Here is a 19,046-nt window from a genome sequence, read left to right as displayed (position 1 = left end):
CAAAACCAGGCAAAGACATCACTCAAAAGGAAAACTACAGACCAATATCCCTCATGAATATACATGCAAAAATCTTCAACAAAATCCTAGCCAATAGATTGCAACAACACCTCAAGAAAATCATTCATCATAACGAAGTGGGGTTCATATCAGGTATGCAGGGATGGTTCAACATTAGAAAAATAATCAACGTCATCAACCACATAAATAGAACAAAGGAGAAGAACCACATGATCATATCAATTGATGCAGAAAAGGCATTTGATAAAATCCAACACCGACTCCTGATCAAAACTCTTCAGCAAAATAGGAATAGAAGGGACATTCCTCAACATAATAAAGGGCAACTATGCAGAACAAACAGCCAACATTACTCTCAATGGAGAGAGACTGAAAGCATTCCTCTTGAGAACAGGAAGCAGACAAGGATGCCTGCTATCACCACTTCTATTCATCATTGTACTGCAAGTCCTAGCCAGGGCCATAAGGTAAGAAAGGGAAATCAAAGGCATCCAAATTGGTAAGGAAGAAGTCAAACTATCCCTATTTGCTGATGATATGATTCTATACCTAGAAAACCCAACAGACTCAGTCAAAAATCTACTGGAACTAACTGAGAGATATAGCATCATGGCAGGATATAAGATCAACATCCAAAAATCAGTTGGATTCCCCTACACCAGCAAAGAAATTGCTGAAGAAGGAATAAGAAAATCAACACCATTTACAATAGCTACCAAAAAATAAAATACTTGGGAATAAATCTTACCAGGGACACAAAAGACCTCTACAAAGAAAACTATAAAAAACTTCAAAAAACCATAAGAGATCTACATAAATGGAAGAACATTTCATGCTCTTGGATAAGGAAGATTGAACACTGTGAAAATGTCAGTTCTACCCAAAGCAATTCTATACATTCAACGCAATTCCAATCCAGATCTCATCATCATTCCTTAGGGATATGGAAAAACCAATCACAAACTTTATATGGAAAGGAAAGAGACCTCGGATAAGCAAAGCAGTATTGAAGAAGAACAACAAAGTAGGAGGTCTCACACTACCAGATCTCAAAATCTACTATACAGCCACAGTAGTCAAAACTGCCTGGTATTGGCTTAATGACAGATACATAGACCAATGGAATAGAATTGAGAACCCAGACATAGATCCATTGACCTATAGACAGCTGATCTTTGACAAAGGCCCAAAATCCATTAAATGGGGAAGGGAATGTTTGTTTAATAAATGGTGCTGGCAAAACTGGAGATCCATTTGCAGAAAAATGAACCAAGATCTATACCTCACACCATACACAAAAACAAACTCCAGATGGATCAAAGACTTAAATGGTAAACCTAAAACTGAGGGACTGAGTAGTTGAACCTGTGGGCTTGGGACCATGGTTTCAGGGGACATCAAGCTCAAATGGCATAACATACTATACAAAACATTGTTCCACCTCCTACTTTGGCGAGTAGTGACTGGGATCTTAAAAGCTAGCAAGCTGCCATCTAGATGCAACGATGGGTCTCTCCTCATCCAGAGCAAAGAAGAATGAAGAAAACCAAAATTCATGGAAACAATTAGTCCTAGCGACTGGTACACTATCTGATCTGCAGCCTATACGACTATGAGACCAGAAGAACTTGATGGTGCCTGGCTACCACTGTCACCCACTTGGAAGGGGATCTATGTAGGAGATCCTGGATAGAGAAGGAGAACAATGTGGAACAAAATTCAAAATCATTTGGAGAAAAAAAAAAGGCGGGGGACCAGGTTTGCTGGTCCAATAGAGCCTGATGGAACCACTGAGACTATGGCCCCTCGCTGCCCTTTAGGTGTGGAATTGAATCCACACCTGGGGTTTCTAGCCAAACAAAAGTCAGGCAAATGAGTTGAATGTTTACCTCAGGTAGATACACTCCTCGGTGAACAATCATGGGAGAGAGAAAGGCCGCTTATGCATAGAGAGACAGCTCAGGGGGCAGGAGTGCATGGAGGCAGGGACACAAGGTAGAGGTAACTATTGGGAGGAGGTGGGAGGGGCGCTGTTGCATTGTGGTAAACTGTGGTCAATGTCATGAGACAAAGTGTATGTGAACTACTGTGTGGAAAGTGATTTTGCTCTGTAAATCTTCACCCAAATCACAATAATAATGTTTAAAAAAGATAGAGAAATCTTAACTTATTAATATGCCATCCTAGGATTGACAAGAAAAGGTATATTTGAAGGAAGTGATAGACAAGAAAGGGATTACAGAGAATGAAAAGGATTTATAAAGAATAGGATAGAGAAGAAAGTATTAGAAAACAGTGTAAGATACAATTGAATAAAGAATGGATACAAAGTGGAGGCCAGGGTCTATGAAAAAGAGCAGCACGTTAAGGGCTGGAAGACAGCCCTGGGTCTGACGCAGTAGGAAAAGGGCAGAGAGCAATGTCCTCACAGAATGCTAGAATGAAGGGAACAGGACTGAAGGCATGGCTAGAAAGAGGAGTAACTAACGAGAAGGTTTTCTAAAGCCACACGTAGGGACTGAGTTGAGATGTTGCCACATGCCTGTGGTTTTTGCTAAAAGGTACTCTAAGATCCAAACAGAGAGCAGTAGTCAAGTCCTCCAGATGCCAAAGTGACGAGTAACTAGTGTTTTTTTTTTTTTTTAAATCTGGAACTGGAGAGTGGAAGAAGGTAGAACTTGACAAAAGAACTTTAAGAGTCAGGATCAGAGTAAAGACCAGCCAATTAAATGGGGAGCTGGGTTGTATATCAGGAGGCAGGATGATGTGTGAGAAGTGCAAAGATTATTTATTATTGTAGCCTGTGGTAAATGAATAGGATTAGCTCTACAAGCTGAAATAGACCTAAATGATCCACGTGAGCACCACATCTGTAGACCATGAACATCAAAAATTCATTGAATACCTACTAAAGTTTGTCTTGCAAAGACCAGTCTGTAGGTGATGGCAAAAAGAAACCTATTGACCAACTCCTGAGGTGGTGGGGGGTGGGGTGGGCAAAGTATAACCTAGGGCCATCCAGGGCATAAGACAGGGTATTTTGGCCCACTTTGACAAATAATATGGTACCCTCGGGCTTCTCTGAGATGACAGGGAGAAAAATTACAGAAAAATGTTTTTGTACAATTCTGGTGAGAGGGAAGCAAAGGAAGGACAAATAATAGCATTTAAAATATATATATATCAGGCAGAAATGTTAACTCTATTTTTGTATTTTGAAAAATTAGTTATGTCTGAATCTTTAGTTTAGAAGTTTAGATATATTTTCTTTTTCATATTGTGTATTTCCCTGTCACCATACTGGCAAGCTGTTTTCGCCAGTTACTTCCAGTCTTAGAAACACTGAACAAGCACAGGGTTAGTAATGCAATCAACAATAACAGAAGGTCTGTATGAGTCCACTCTTGAAGTCAGAATGGGGATTGCCAGGTAGGCCTAGGCTTGATATTGCCTCTGATGAAGTCTCTGAGGAAAGATTCCCAAAGGAAAAAGAATACCTACCATTACACTCCTCCAAGGAACACAAGGAGGTCTCTGACGACATTCCAGGACAGCCAGGTCTCGAGGGGAAGGAAGTGAAACACACTCGGCGACGCTCTCTCACACCATCCCCACACGTGGTGCTACACTGTGTCCATGGCTGCCACAATCCCCAGGTCTCTGCAAGGACATAAGGCATACCTTTAATGCTAATTAATTTGAGAATCAGAATTTAACTACATTCAAATGAAGAGGCAAAAGTTAAATCTCAGGCCTTGAAAAGTCAGCAAAAATGGTAGAAAAATGGAAAAGAGTGCTGCTCCCACCCTTAAAATAAGAAAAAGCTAGGTAATTTATAAAATCATAACCCATAAGAGAGCTAAGGACATGTCAAATAGCCTATGATATAAGAAAAGACAGGTTCCTCCAAGGAAAGACAGGATACAAGCACTTGTTACATGGAGCAAATACCAGGCACTGTACAAGCTGGTGCAAAGAATTTAGCAAAAAATTTTAAATGAATTTCTAAATGCCTAGTGTGGGCTAGCATGAGAACAGAGAACACCTGGAAGCCACAAGGAGAATTTGTGCCCACTCGCAGGTTCTCACAGATCCCACTAAATGCTCACACGTAGGATTGAACACAGGGCATAAGGCCACAGAAAGCCTCCCTCGTAGTGCAGGCCTGAGGAGGGAAACATATCATTGTGGGAAAGGCAAGGAACCTCACCTAGATCCTTCTTGTCTATCTCCCCTAAAGAGCGAAAGCATTAAGGCTCTGGGGGAAGGGCAACAAATCTTGTCTCCCTAAGGGCAGGAAGACCCAGACCCCTTGCTACTGGGAATGAAAAAAAAAAAAACTCTTTACTCCTGGGGAGAAGCAGAAAACAACATGGTCCCAGGTATTTAAAGACTTTCTACCACTGAGGCGAACAGGAAGGCCTTATTCCTGAGACTCAGGAATACACTTGCCTAAGACAGGCAAAATCAGAAAAGAGAGTGCCCTCCGATCCCCAACTCCCAAGCACCAAATATCAAATAATAGCAATATACTGTTGGAAGAGAGGCAAGATGAGAGATGAGGACTTGTCTGACACAGCTCAAGCCTAACCTAAGATGGAACAGAAACACTGATAAAAACCCTGTGGCATTCTATCCCTCTCCTAAACACAAAGTAACACTAGAAAAAATTGAAGTCCTTGGTACATTGAAGTTTGCTGTGTTGTTGTTGTTGTTAGATACTGTCAAGTTGGCTCCAACTTATAAAGATCCTATGTACAACAGAACAAAACACTGCCTGGTCCCACACCATCCTCAAAATCATTACTACGTTTGATCCCCCTGTTGCACCAACTGTGCCAATCCAGTTTTTGAGGTCTTCCTCTTTTTTACTGACCCTCTACTTTACCAAGCATGATGTCCTTCCAGGACTAATCCCTCCTGATAACATGTCCAAAGTACATGAAATGAAGTCTCACAATCCTCATTTCTAAGGAGCATTCTGTCTGTACTTTCATCAAAGCAGATTTGTTCTTTCAAAGAATGGGAATTTCCCAAACACTTAACTGTGCTCATGTGGAACCTGCACACAGACCAAGAGGCAGTCATTCGAACAGAACAAGGGGATACTGCATGGCTTAAAATCAGGATATTATTTGATAGAAACAGTAAAAACCCAAACCCAACTTAATTCCTGACTACATTAACTCAACAATGAAAAAATGCAACACACTGCCATCGAGTCAGATCCGACTCACAGTGATCCCTGCTTGGGTTTCCAAAGCAGTATCACTACAGAAGTAGATTGCCCAACCTTCCTTCCCAGGAGTGGCTGGTGGGTTTGGACCGCCAACCTTCTGGTTAGCAGTCAAATGCCTTAGGCAGTATGCTACCAGCCACATTGGGCAATCTATTTCCATGCAGATACGGCCTCAGAAACCCAAGGAGGGGTCACTACAAGTTGGAAATGACTCGACAGCAGTGAGTTATGATGAATATGTTAAAGACTTTAGTGGAAAAGGTGAGTGACATGCATGAATAGACTGGAAATTTCAGCAGATTTAGAGACTGAAACAAATTAAATGGAAATGTTAGAAATGAAAAACATGGTAATAGAGCTGAAGAATGCCTTCTATAGGCTTGTCAGTAAACCTGACACAGCTGAGGAAAGAAACAGTGAACTTGAATACAGGTCAATAAAAATCCAAACTGAAACTCAATGAGAAAAACAAGAGTAAATAAAATAGAACAGAACATCCAAGAGCTGCGGGATAACGTTAAATAGCTTATCAAACTTCTAATTGGAATGCCAGAAGAAAAGAGAGAGAATGGAACAGAAGAAATATTTGAAGAGCTAATGTTTCAAAGAATTTCCAAAAATAAATGAAAGATACCAAACCACAGGCCCAAGATGCTCAGGAAACACTAAGCAGGATAAATAGAAACAAAAACTGAGACATGTTTTCAACTACTAAAACCTCAAACAGAAAATCTTGAAGGTGGGGTGGGGAGGTGGGGGTGGAAACATATCACATACAGAATAATAAAGATAAAATTTCAGTAGACTTCTTGTAAGAAATTATGCAAGCCAGAACACTTGAGCAATATACCTAAAGTTCTGAAACCCAGAACTCTACTACGTGAAAATATCTTTCAAAAATGAAGAGAAAAGCAACAACAACTTTTTCAGACAAAAACTGAGGGAGAGGGACTGCATTTCCAGTAGGCCTTCACTACAAGATAGAGTTTAAAAAAAAAAAAGCAAACTTGGATTTATACTAAGAAATGAAGAGGATTGAAATGGCATACATAAAGGTAAATATAAAATTGATTTTTTAAAATAATATATTATTTGAAAGTAATTAAAGTTGTATATTGTAAACTCTTTTAAGGTGCAAATAATAAACTAACGGTGGAGTTAAAGTTAATATTTGATTAATCCAAAAGAGGCAGGAAAAAAAATGGAAAAAATATAAACTAGATGGTAGATTTCAATCCAAGCAGATAATGATTACATTAATATATTAATAATCTAAACACACTAAGAGATTGTCAGAGTGGATAAAAAAACAAGATCTAACTATACGCTGTTTAGAATAAATATAAAGACAGGTGAAAAGTGAAAGAAAGGAAGAATATATACCTTTCAAAATTAATCAAAGAAAGCTGAACTGGCTACATTAATGTCAGACAAAGTGGACTACAGAACAAGGAATATTATGGACTACAGAACAAGGAATATTATGAAAGATAAAGAGGAACATAAGGATAAGGGGGTCAATTCAACAAGGTGCCTTAACAATCTTAAATGGGGATACATCTCACACTAGAGCTTCAAAACACATTAAAAAAAAAAAAAAAAAAACACTCCCGAACATCCAACATGAATTGATTAATCGAACTTCTCTTGTAAGTAGATATGCAACCACTGCCAGATAGAATAATTGAATTATTCTAAGTCCCTTCCCTATAAGCACCCATCCAATCCCAAGACTCATTAGGTTATGGTAACACCAAGGACCAAAACAGTATCTCATCTTCTAGGGACAAAAACTCATAGTTCAGTGAAAGGTATACAAAGCTACACAAACAAGAGGAATGTATAAGGCAGATACATTCTCAGGTGAGTCAAGTGGTGCAATCTTTGGGGTGAGTCACGGAATATGGTTCTTTACAGCAATTAAAAATCTCCAGGGATCTTCACAAGAGTGGAAGCATTACAAAGGAGTATCCTGGACCAACATCAACTGAGGTGTGGTGATCATGTTCCATCGAGAGGTCCAACTGAACACAATATTGGTTCTGTGCCTCCCAGAACACTCTACAGCTCCTCACATCACAGAACAAAGAGTCAGCTTTGTCCTAGAGATGGCTGGGCTCTTCAGACACGAAGCCTCCAGTACTTAGCTCCCGAAGATCTCTGCTAATAACTGTGAGGAAAATACTTGGCAAAATGGGAACTCATAAAATAACCACAGTTTGTGGATTAGAAATGAAGATCAAGATAACCAATATGCCAAATGGTCTTACTTCATGAATAAAAGGGCTTTTTTTTGTCGTTTTCTTTTGTCCTGTTTAAATGCTCACACTATACAATGAATCTGTTTGGCTGGGCTAAATGCCTTTCAGGCCACTACACAGGATATTAGTTCTGCATGAATAAAATTTGTCTGGAATATGAAAGAGGAGATTAGTTTCTAAGACTCTGTGAATGAAAATAGGCTACAAAATATTTATGTACAATCTGCTCAGGAGACCAAGGTAACTGAACAAAACAGACTTAAGAGAAAATTTTATAGACATAAGTGAGTGTATAAAAGTGGCAGTAGGAGCAAAGGCACCTGGAATAAGATGTTCAGATTTTTTTTTTTCCACAGAATTAGGCTCATTTCTTACAGTCTGAAATTATCAACCATGCAATCAAGATGCACTGATAATTACTAGTGACTGCAATGTGAAAGTTGGAAACAAAGAAGAAGGATTAGTAGCTGGAAAATAGGGCCTTGGTGAGAGAAATTATGTCAGAGACTATGTGTTAGAATTTTGCAATACCGATGATTTATTCATTGCAAACAGCATTTTTCAACAACACCAACAGTGGCTATACACATGCACCTCATTGAATGGAATACACATGAATCAAATTGACTACATCTGTGGAAAGAGACAATGGAGAAAATCAATCATTAGAACAAGGCCAGGCAGAACAGACCATCAATTGCTCATATGCAAGTTGAAGCTGAAGTTGAAGAAAATTCAAACAAATCCACAAGAGCCAAAATGTGACCTTGAATATATCCCACCTGAATTTAAAGACCATCTCAAGAACAGATTTGATGCACTGAACACTAATGACCAAAGACCAGACAAGTTGTGGAATTACATCAAGGATATCATATATAAACAAAGCAAATGGTCATTAAAAAGACAGGAAAGAAAGACCAAAACACATGTCAGAACTCCAAAACTTGCTCTTGAACATACAGTTGTTGTTGTTGTTATGTGCCGTCGAGTTGGCCCCAACTCATAGCGACCCCTCCTTGGGTTTCCGAGGCAGTATCACTACGGAAGTAGGATTGCCCAACCTTCCTTCCGAGGAGTGACTGGTGGGTTTGAACCGCCAGCCGTCTGGTTAGCAGGCAAGTGTCTTAGCCACTATGCTACCAGAGCTCCTATACAGTAGCTAAAGTAAATGAAGAAATAATGAAGTAAAAGAGTCGAAGAGAATATTCAAAGGGTGGCTTGAGAAGATAAAGTAATTAAAATGAGATGTGCAAAGACCTAAAGTTAGAACACCAAAAGGGAAGAGCTTGATAGGCATTTCTCAAGCTGGTAGACCTGAAGAAAACTTAAAGCCTGGAGTTGCAATACTGAAAGATTCTATGGACAAACTCAGACAAATACAGAGTCAATGTACCAAAAAGAACTGGTTGACATTCAACCATTTCAGAAGGTAGCATATTGGGGTAAAGCTATTTTAGTTTTCATTTGTCCCACTTAGTATTCCTAGCACATTAATGGGTACTCTGTAAATGTCTATTAAATTGAAATTTGAATGGACAGTATCAAATAATATCGTTAATACCACATGCAAGTAAAATGTTGCTGAAGGCAATTTAAAAACAGTTGCAGCAGTACATCAACAAGGAACTACCAGAAATTCAAGCTGCATTCAGAAAAGGATGCAAACAAGAGATATCACTACCAATGTCAGATGGATCTTAGCTGAAACCAAGGAATACCAGAAAGATGTTTACCTGTGTTTTATTGACTATGCAAAGGCACTCAACTGTGTGGATTGTGACAAATTATACATAACACTGCAAAGAAAGAGATTTCCAGAATACTAATTGTGCTCATGTAGAGCCTGTATATATACCAAGAAGCAGTCATTGAAACAGAACAAGGGGATACTGCATAGTTTAAAATCAAGAAAGGGAGGTATGCATCAGGGTTGTATCCTTTCACCATAGTTATTCAATCTGTGTGCTAAACAAATAATCTGCGAAGCTGGACCATACGAAGAAGAATGTGGCATTAGGATTGGAAAAAGACTCATTAACAATCTGAAATATACAGATTACACAACCTTGCTTGCTGAAAGCAAAAAAGACTTGAAATACTTACTGATGAAGACCAAAGACTTCAGTCTCAACATAAAGAAAATGAAAATCCTCATAATTTGACCAATAAGCAACATCATGATAAATGGAGAAAAGATTGAAGCTGTCAAGGATTTCATTTTACCTGGATCTACAATCAATGTCCATGGAAGCAGGAGTCAAGAAATTAAACAATGTATTGCACTGGATATATCTGCTGCAAAAGATCTCTAAAGTGTTAAAAGGCAAAGATGTCACTTTGAGGACTGAGGTGTGCCTGACTCAAGCCTTGGTATTTTCAATTACTTCATATGCATGCAAAAACTGGACAATGAATATGGAAGACAACAGAAGACTCGATGCCTTTGAATTATGGTGTTGGTAAAGAACATGGAACTTACCATGAACTGCCAAAAAAATGAACAAATCTGTCTCAGAAGAAGTACAGCCAGAACGTTCCTTAGAAATAAACATGGCCTACTTAGGACATGTTATCAGGAGGCACCAGTCCCTGAAGGAGGATATCATGTTTAGTCAAATAGAGGGTCAGCAAAAAAAAAATATCCTCAGTGAGATAGAATGACACAGTGCTGCAACAATGGGCTCAAACATAGCAACAATTGTTAAGATGGTGCAGGACAAAGCTATGTTTTGTTCTGTTGTACACAGGGTCATGATGAGTCATAACCAACTCAACGGCACCAAACTATATACCGAAAAACAATCACACTTATACCTAAGCCAATGGTATGTCTTCCAAGGTGAGTGGGAGCACAAGATGAAACACTGAGATAAGGGAGGAAAATATTTGAACTTTTTTTAATCTTTAAGTTTTACATTACTAAATACATGGGTTGACGGTTGTATGGGAGGCAGTACAGGACAGTGGTAAGGCAGACTCTGGACTCACTCCACATAGGTCCGGGTCCTGACTTTGTCATTTAAATACTGTTGACCTTGGGCAAGTTACCTTTCTGTTCCTCAATTTCCTCACCTGTAAAATGGACAGTACAATTAACCTATTTCATAGGCTTGTTCTGGGGAATAAATGAGTTAATATTCAGAAACCACTTAGAACAGTGTCTGGTACATAGTAACCACTACATAAATGTTGACTACACTAGATGTACTGAGTCATTTCTGGTGACACCGTGAGCTCTACAGGGTTTTCAATGGATGATTTTCTGGAAGTAGACTACCAGGCCTTTCTTCTGAGATGCCAATATTAACTATCTTCATTATATTAGATAAACACATACTACGTTCAGTATGTGAGATGTCCTAAAGGAATCTTGAAGGAAGAGTATAAGTTCCACTGTGCAGAAGTGTTTACTGGTTCATTCACTTTCTGAGAACTGTGGAATATTATAGCATCCAAAGGTCTGTATATATGGATTTTTAAATAATATTTTCTAGTTTCAACCACTAAGTAGACTAACTCACAAAAACAGAAAAGTAGCTTTAAAAGACTCTGTCAAAGAAGCCACAGGTTGAAGATAATACCAATATTGCAAGCACCTGCAAAGAAGAAGATATTGACAAGATTCCTATTCTTGATAAAAGTTTTTGTTCAAACACATTACAAAGAATAAATAAGACTTTCTAAAAAGAGAAAACAGAAGCAAGACCAAAATTTTAAATTATCAAAAAAACTATGTGGAGTATAGATTTAAATCCACTATCATTAATTCTCAAATTCACCTTAATTTTTGCTTTGAGATAAAATATGTATAGCCCTTATATGAAACCCTTAGAGCGGAACTGTTCAGAATTTAGAATTTTTTAGATTTTTGAAAGTTATTACAACGCCTGTATCATACATTACTAATATTCCCCCAAGCAAGATCTCAGGCAGCACCCTATAATCAAACACATTAACATTTCTGCAGAAAAAAATACAAATAGAATAAATAGAATAAAGAAAAAACATAAGTAGTCATTTTTTGCAACATTTATAATAACTCTGCTGTAAAGTGTTATTTACATAGTCACTATGATACCCGACTCAACTGTTTTTCAGTCTCAAGGTCCTAAGACATATTTAGAAAAGAGACAAATACAAAAACCAAATTATCTCATTTTCAGAACTAATGAGAAATTCAGAGTGAGTCAGTGACTCCCAAAAGTCATAGTGGCTCAGTGGGATCTCTGAATGATGCCATTTGGCAAAGAAACCAACTCTACTGGTCAGAGCTGTCAATTTAAATGGAAAATCAAAAGAAGAGTTCTGTCATAAACTTACATACAAAAAAAAAACAGGAAAGCACTAAAGTATCGCAAACATATATTTGTCAGCTTAGCAGTCAGAGCCTGTAACAATCTGGGGTCTCCAGGAGGTTTAGCTTCTCTAGGTTATCTTTTTGGCTGTGTCTAGTTGCTGCTGTATGAACAGCCCCATAAGTAGCCCCCAGACTACTCTCAATCGGGGCACAAAAACAACTCACTGTTGTTCCCCTTTCCAGTATCTTTTTCCCTGCTGTTTGCCTCACAAGCTGCTGGGGGGGGGGGGGGGGGGGAGGCGCGGAATCCAGTCTTTAGAACAATCTGTGGAAAGTCCAGCAACTTGAGAACAAGGTGACCTCCTGTCCCCAAATGTCTCTAATCAAATAGCCTGAATATCTTTACTTCCTGGATTAGTTTCCATTAAATTCAGTCTATTAGAATTTTTCCCCTATAACAAGTATCTTCTTATAAAAAGTCAAGCATAGCTTGGGTGATTAAATTAGTTCACTTAAATTGTTTTTCTACTAACACTTAGCCAAGACTAGACACAACTCCATTCAAATTTCAATTTAATAAACAGTTACAGAGTACCCATTAATGTGCTAAGAATACTAAATGGGACAAACGAAAACTAAAATAGCTTCACCCTTTGGGCCTAAAATTGAACTCACTCCTGGGGTTTAACTCTCAGCCATACAACAGACAGACCTGCAAGTTCAACACTTACACCAGGGAAATGCACTGCTTAGAACAATCAACCATGGGAGATCAGAAGGGCAGCATTTGCACAGGGAGAAAGGTAGGGAGGCAAGACACAAGGAAAGGGTAACCATAGGGAAGGAAGTGGGAGGTGAGATGTTACACTCCTGGGAATGTAACCAGTGTCACAAAATAAAATGTATATGAACTGTTACATATAAAACAAATCTGCTTTATAAAATTTCACCCTAACTACAATGAAAAAGTTTTAAATAAATAAATAACATAGCTTCCTGGCAGCACAAGTCAGAGTTAGCCACCAAATGAACTTCTGCAATGAGGGGGAAAGGAATAAAATTAGGCAATCAGGCATTTGTCTGCTAACCAAAAGGTAGGTGGTTCAAATCCACCAGATGCTCCACAGGAGGAAGATGAGGCAATCTACTTCCATAATGTTTTACAGCCTTGGAAACTTGAAAGGGGTCACTATGAGTTGGAATCGACCCAATGGCAGTGGGTTGGTTCTTTTGGTTTTTATGTACAGCCTTATGCCATGCCAGCTTACAGCAATGGGAATTTAACCAGCTTGGGGTCAGGAAGAGTCATTCAGTGGAGACTGGAGGTGAAGGTGGAGGAAGACTGTTCAGGTCTGAGCCCAGAGATAATAATGTCTGTGAGGAGGGCGGCCTAACAATGGAGGCCTTGGAGTCAAGGTGAGGTTGTAGATTCTTATCCTCCTGTCAAGTGAGGTAACTGAAAGGTTTGCAGCAGGTGACTAACATGAGCAGACCCGATTTTTATGCAACCCCTCTGGCTGGAATGATAGTGCTATGGATTGAATTATATCCTCCAAAAATATGTGTTGTAAATCCTAACCTTTGTGCCTATAGTTACAATTTGCAAATAGGTCGTCTTTGTAATGAGACAGGATTAGTACAATGTGTATCTTAAGTCAATCTTTTGAAATACAAAAAGAGATTAAAATTGTGAGCAGAGATAGATGGAATAAAACAGATGTCAAGATACAAGGAGTTTGTTGGTTACCAGGGGTGACAGGGGAGGGGAGGAAACACTGCAAAAATAAATAAATAAATAAACCTTATTTACTTTTAAAAAAAAAAAACATGGGGAAGAAATAAAAAAAGACACAAGATCTCCAAGGAAGCAGAAACTGAAAAGATAAGGACCTTTCTCTATAGCCAATAAAGAGAGAATACCTTCCCCTAAAGTCCATGCTCTGAATTCAGACTTCTAACCTCCTAAACTGTGAGAGAATAAATTAGCTTGTTAAAAGCCTTCCACTTGTGGTATTGTTATAGTAGGACTAAAGAACTAAGACAGAACAGAGCAGAGAGAGGAGAATCAATAGGAATCTGTTGAAAGAATCCAAGTAAAGGATGATGAAGGCTTAAACCAAATGGTGTCAGTGGAACTGAAGAAAAAGAAATTCTAACACTAAGGAGATAAAATCTACAGAACTTAATGATTTGTTACTGACTTATTGTAATGATTCAGTGTCGATAGGAGGCGAAGGAGAAGAGTTTGAACAAGATGCGTGGTGGAGTCATATGCTGAGGACAAGGTTTAGGAGGTAAGGTGAGGAATCCAATTCCAGAGAGGTTGCATTTGAGGGCCTGGGAGATGCCTTAGAGGTGAAAGGTATCAAGCAGCACTTGGATAAAGGGGAAGAACTAGGAAAATATGCACCTAGAGTCATCAGCATCAACACAGGGGTGTAAATGAAATCACCCAGCAAGTGTGTGAAAAAGGGAAGAGGATGTAGTACTATATGAAGACAAAGACCAACACTTAAGGGCAGAGACACAGTGGAACTGGCAGGCCAAGAAGACCATGAAGGAACTGTCAGAGAGGCAGGTGAACAAGGTGAGTGTGGTGCCAAGGAACCAAGGAGTGACTCTGTCTAGAGGAGGAAGTATCTATGAAGATGAGGACTGAAAGTGTTCCTGGATTTTGGAAACTGGCTGTTTCAAGTGAGACCATTTTCAGGGTAGGAGTATGGAGTAGAAGCCACAAAGTTTAGACAACTTTTCCAAGAAACTGGGCTATAAAAAGAAAAAGAGAAAGTGATACTTGGGACAGAACATAGGGCTTCGGGAGATAAAATAAGTATATTTCAATGCTGATGGGAATAACCCAATATAGAAAGGCCAGTTAAAGACAGGAGAGAGAGAAAACACTGATTAACAGAAGGTTCCTGTAATGAATGAAGGAGGTGAAATCCACAGTAAAGACGGAGAGCTGACTTTACATGAGAGGAACAATGCCTCTTTCATGATAACAGGGAAGGAGAAGATGGTCCGATGCATGTAGAGGTGAAGATTTTGGTGGGGGGCTGAGGGAGCTGCCACCTGATGGCTTCCAACTGCTGTGTCGTAGGAGGCTAGGTCAACTCTGAGAGCTAAACAGGAAGCAGGGGCTGAAGTCTGAGAGCAGAGGTCTGAAAGAACTCCGTGGATAATAGGAGCACAAGTTGAAGGAAGAAAGCTGAAGGAAAGCAACTTCTAAGGAGAAGTGGGTAGATTTAGATCAAGAAACACTTAAGGTTACAGACAAAATTAGTCAGAGACTTGGGACAGTAAGGGGACACTGGGCTTACTGGGGCTGAAGGAAGGGGAGTGGAAGATGAGAAGAGCATGTAAGGGAATGAGACAGTCTCTGTCAAATTAAGCCACTGGCTTGCACCCAGGCCTGAACTCATTAAAATGGAAGCATATGCAAAGAGAACTCTGGGATGGATGAAATTGTAATAACTGCACTTCTTTGTGATTAAAATCACAGCTGCCATTGTGTCAACCCCAACTCATGGCAACCTCGTCTGTGTCAGAGTAGAACTGTGCTCCATGGGGTTTTCAATGGCTGATTTTTTGGAAGTAGATTGCCAGGCCTTTCTTCCAAGGCACATCTGAGTAGCCTCGAACCACCAACCTTCAGTTAATAGCTCAATGCATTAATCATTATACCACCCAGGGACTCCTCTTTTTGATGAGATAGGGCATGACACAAAGAACACAGAACTTGAAGAACTGTTTAGAAAGATTTTCTTTGAAAAGGAGCTCTGGTGTTATAGTGGTTAAGGCATTTGGCTGCTAAGCAAAAGGTCAGTGGTTCAAGCCTACCAGCTGCTCCGTGGAAGAAAGATGATGCAGTCTGCTTCTGTAAAGGTTTATAGCCTTGGAAACCCAAGGTGGGTTTCCACTATGATTCCAAACCGACAAGAAAGCAGTGAATTTGCTTTTCCTTGAAATCTCACTAAAGATCTTCATTTCCATAATGAACAACTGAAAAGGAAAGAGACATGCTCAGCTAGAGGAAGCCAGAAGTGACTAAACCCAAACAAGCTAAACTCCAATTTGGGATTTAGCTTTAGATTCTGATCATACCTGCCATGGACTTGCCATGTGATAAAATAACATAATGTTGAAATATAACATAATAACAACTAAATTTTACTGAGTGCTTCCTATATACCAGGCACTATGTTAAGAATTTTACACATTTTATTTTATTCAATCCTTTATTAAGTAGGTACTTTTATTATCTCCATTTTAGTCATGAAGAAACTGAGATCCAGAAAGATTGTATCAGTGGCAAGCTTTGCCTCTTAATTTTTCAGATAAGGATGATAATGCCAATTAGGACATAATGAAGAGTGAGCCACAAAACTAATGGTACAGTTCATAGAAAATTAAGTCCATCCAAATTCTAAATAATAATTTTGATTATATGAAGGCACCAATTTGGTAAATTTAAAAAAAAAAAAAAACTCAATACCAACCTATATTTCTCTGAATTAGCATGCACTCCTTGTCTTTTGTGGAAAAATGGCTTCTGCTTGAAATGCCAAAGTCAAAGCAGTATTTATTCTTTCCCATATCAAACAGACTGCAGTTAAATACTGTCCTCCTCTCTCCCAGGTTTAGGGTGTTTTCAGCCAGCCAAACTGCCCCTTCCCCAGGGAGTCTGGGGGCCTCCTTGAAGACAGCAATTACTCCTTGGACAAAAATGCAAGGTGGAGGCACCACCATCACTTCCACCACGGACTCACACATCAGTTCTGGCACCATCACCAGTTTGTATCCGAATTTCTGGGCCAGGTCAATGGGTCCTGTTGAGGTAATGACCGAGTCTCTGCCAAGCAGTTTCAGTACCACAGTGACATAGGCTTCTGGCCCCACAGGTGCACAGCCAAACTCAACCCACTGACCTTGACAGAGTTCTGTCCTTTTGCTGGTTCTTATTTCCAGGGGCTGTCCCTGACTTGTTCTTGTTTCAGGAAGACTGTTGGTAAAGATGATATCCACCAAGATGTCGGGCTTATCCACAGGGAATGAGCACAGTGGCTGACTGGTGAAAAAGCCCACCTGAAAGATGCCTTCTGCTGCACTGGAGGTCCTATTTAAGTCAAAGTGAAAGATGGGCCACTCCACCTTCAGAAACGTACTTTTTTTCCACCAAAGGACTGTAGTGCTATTGTCCACTGCTTCTGAACTCATCATGAACCAGTAGTCACCAGCCTCCTTGAAGTAGAAACACTCAAACTCAAATGTTCCCTGCGACTGGTTGGTCAGAAGGTATTTGGTGGCAATAGTCTTGTTGGTGTTGGCTTCCAACAGCAAGACAGATACATTCCTCAATGTCCAATTAGCACCATCAAAATGCTGAAAATGCACAGACACTGTGTTGTTGCTTAGTGCTACATGGCCTGGCTCTCCCAAGAGTATATATTCAGCTTCTCCAAGAACTGAAATGAAATGGTCAGAATTAGTTTTAAAAAGGAGTAAGTGAGCAGCACTCCTGGTGACATTAAGGAATCCCGGTGGTAACAGCAGTTTGCCCGCACCGCTAACCTAAAGATTGGCAGTTCAAACCTACCCAGCAGCTCCACAGAAGAAAGGCCTAGTGATCTGCTTTCATAAAGATTACAGCCAAGAAAACCCTATGGAGCAGTTCTACTCTGTAATGCACGGCGTTGCCATGAGTTGGGGTTGACTCAACAGCAGCTAGTAACAACAACATTGGTGAGATTTGTGACATTTTAGACACAAGATAAGTCTAAACTGAGCCATGGATGATATAAAATAAAGCAGAGTACAGATCCTAGGATCTTGGCATTGCTGTGTTTTCATCTTAAAGTGGCTATGTCCTTCACCTTCATCTTTCATGGTTATATTTAAAATAATTAGTTACAAATACTCTGAGTTCACAACATTTAAAATGTAATATGAAATCTATAAAGAAAGCATAATAATTGACAACTGTCATCTCTTAGGTGTCTATACTTCACATTTCTCATTTTAATCATATTTTAATCTTTAAGTATTTGGGGAAAATGGATATGTAGTAAAGTGAGAGAAGGCTTGACTTAAATAATATAATACAAACTGCTCTAAGCCACTTAAAATGCAAGTCCCTAAATTTACTTCAAAGTTATTATTTTCTGATATTTAAGACAAGTACTTGGGAATTTGTACTATTAAAGGAAACAGTGCTCATTAGTCTGTATGAGGCAGTAATTTTTAGATGGGGAAGCGATGCTGACACTTTGTTCTACATAGGTCATCTAAAGATAGAGTGGCAGCTCTTGTAGATGTGAATGTTTATGAAATTTCTTATTTAAGTCTTGTCCTTGGCAATTTTAATGACATTTCCATAACCGGTTTTGGCCTCTAAAGGATAGATGAATACTAGCCTCCTGAGTATCATTCAGTTGGAATGAAGTGTATCATTTTAAAAGAGACCCATCAGAGCAGCTGAAGTGAAGAGTGGGAAGAACACAGACACACAAGGATCCTTGTTTCTATTTTGAATCCACCCAAATATATATAAAGGAGAAAGAATTTGGCAATGCATCAGTCAGCCCATAGCTAGGGTCAGAAACAATTCTAGATTTTGGGAGCTACAGTGCCCTTTTGGTTTGAGAAAAAAATGTGTGTGTATGCATGAATTTATTATTCTTTATATATATCTATTCATGACATTATATTTTCTCTCTCTCTCCAAAGGGTCTCAATATGTGCTTTGTTTGGGCTGTAAGTCTTTAAATATACCCTTATATGTATTCAATGATTATTAGAATTAGCACATAAAGATATTATTAGTACATAGGGGTGTTTTCTTTAATTAGCTCAGGACTTTACCCATTTCTTATTTAAGATGTGGTGAAACAAAATACATAAAACTTGGGTAGATCTAATTCTTGATTACAGCTCTAGGCAAAACAGAAGTTGAGCGGTATTCCCTTTTAGATGGATACTATTCAAGGCTGAGGGTGGTGGCTATTTATGCAGCTTGAGCACTGGTTCAGAGTAGACCCAGTGCCCCTTTCGTGAACTCATGGGTAAAAGGATTACAGCCAAAGGAAGGAATTAAGACTGAGAATAATGATCATATTAATCTGAATCTGATAAAAGCAGGCACAATGGTTCTGTGATGCATCTTAATATACCACATAGTAAACTAATGAAAGTCTACTGTGAATAACAGGACTGTGAATGAGACAGA

General features: G+C 39.1%; 1 protein-coding gene across 1 annotated transcript in view; it reads right to left on the bottom strand.

The window, feature by feature from the left end:
- The window catches only part of THSD1 (thrombospondin type 1 domain containing 1), a 57,066-nt gene that overhangs the window by 35,020 nt on the left and 3,000 nt on the right, over positions 1-19,046 (bottom strand). Inside the window, exons 2-3 of the mRNA XM_007945238.2 lie at positions 16,321-17,286; positions 3,523-3,681 (exon numbers count right to left, since the gene is read on the bottom strand). Of these exons, the coding sequence (XP_007943429.1) occupies positions 3,523-3,681; positions 16,321-17,286 (1,125 nt within the window). The remainder of the gene's footprint in view (positions 1-3,522; positions 3,682-16,320; positions 17,287-19,046) is intronic.

The sequence above is a fragment of the Orycteropus afer genome, unplaced genomic scaffold (assembly GCF_000298275.1).
Source record: "Orycteropus afer afer isolate SDZICR_OR568_19922 unplaced genomic scaffold, OryAfe1.0 scaffold00134, whole genome shotgun sequence".
Taxonomy (NCBI): Eukaryota; Metazoa; Chordata; class Mammalia; order Tubulidentata; family Orycteropodidae; genus Orycteropus; species Orycteropus afer.
Note: the sequence above shows the minus strand (reverse complement) of the source record. Positions and strands in the feature narration are given on the sequence as shown.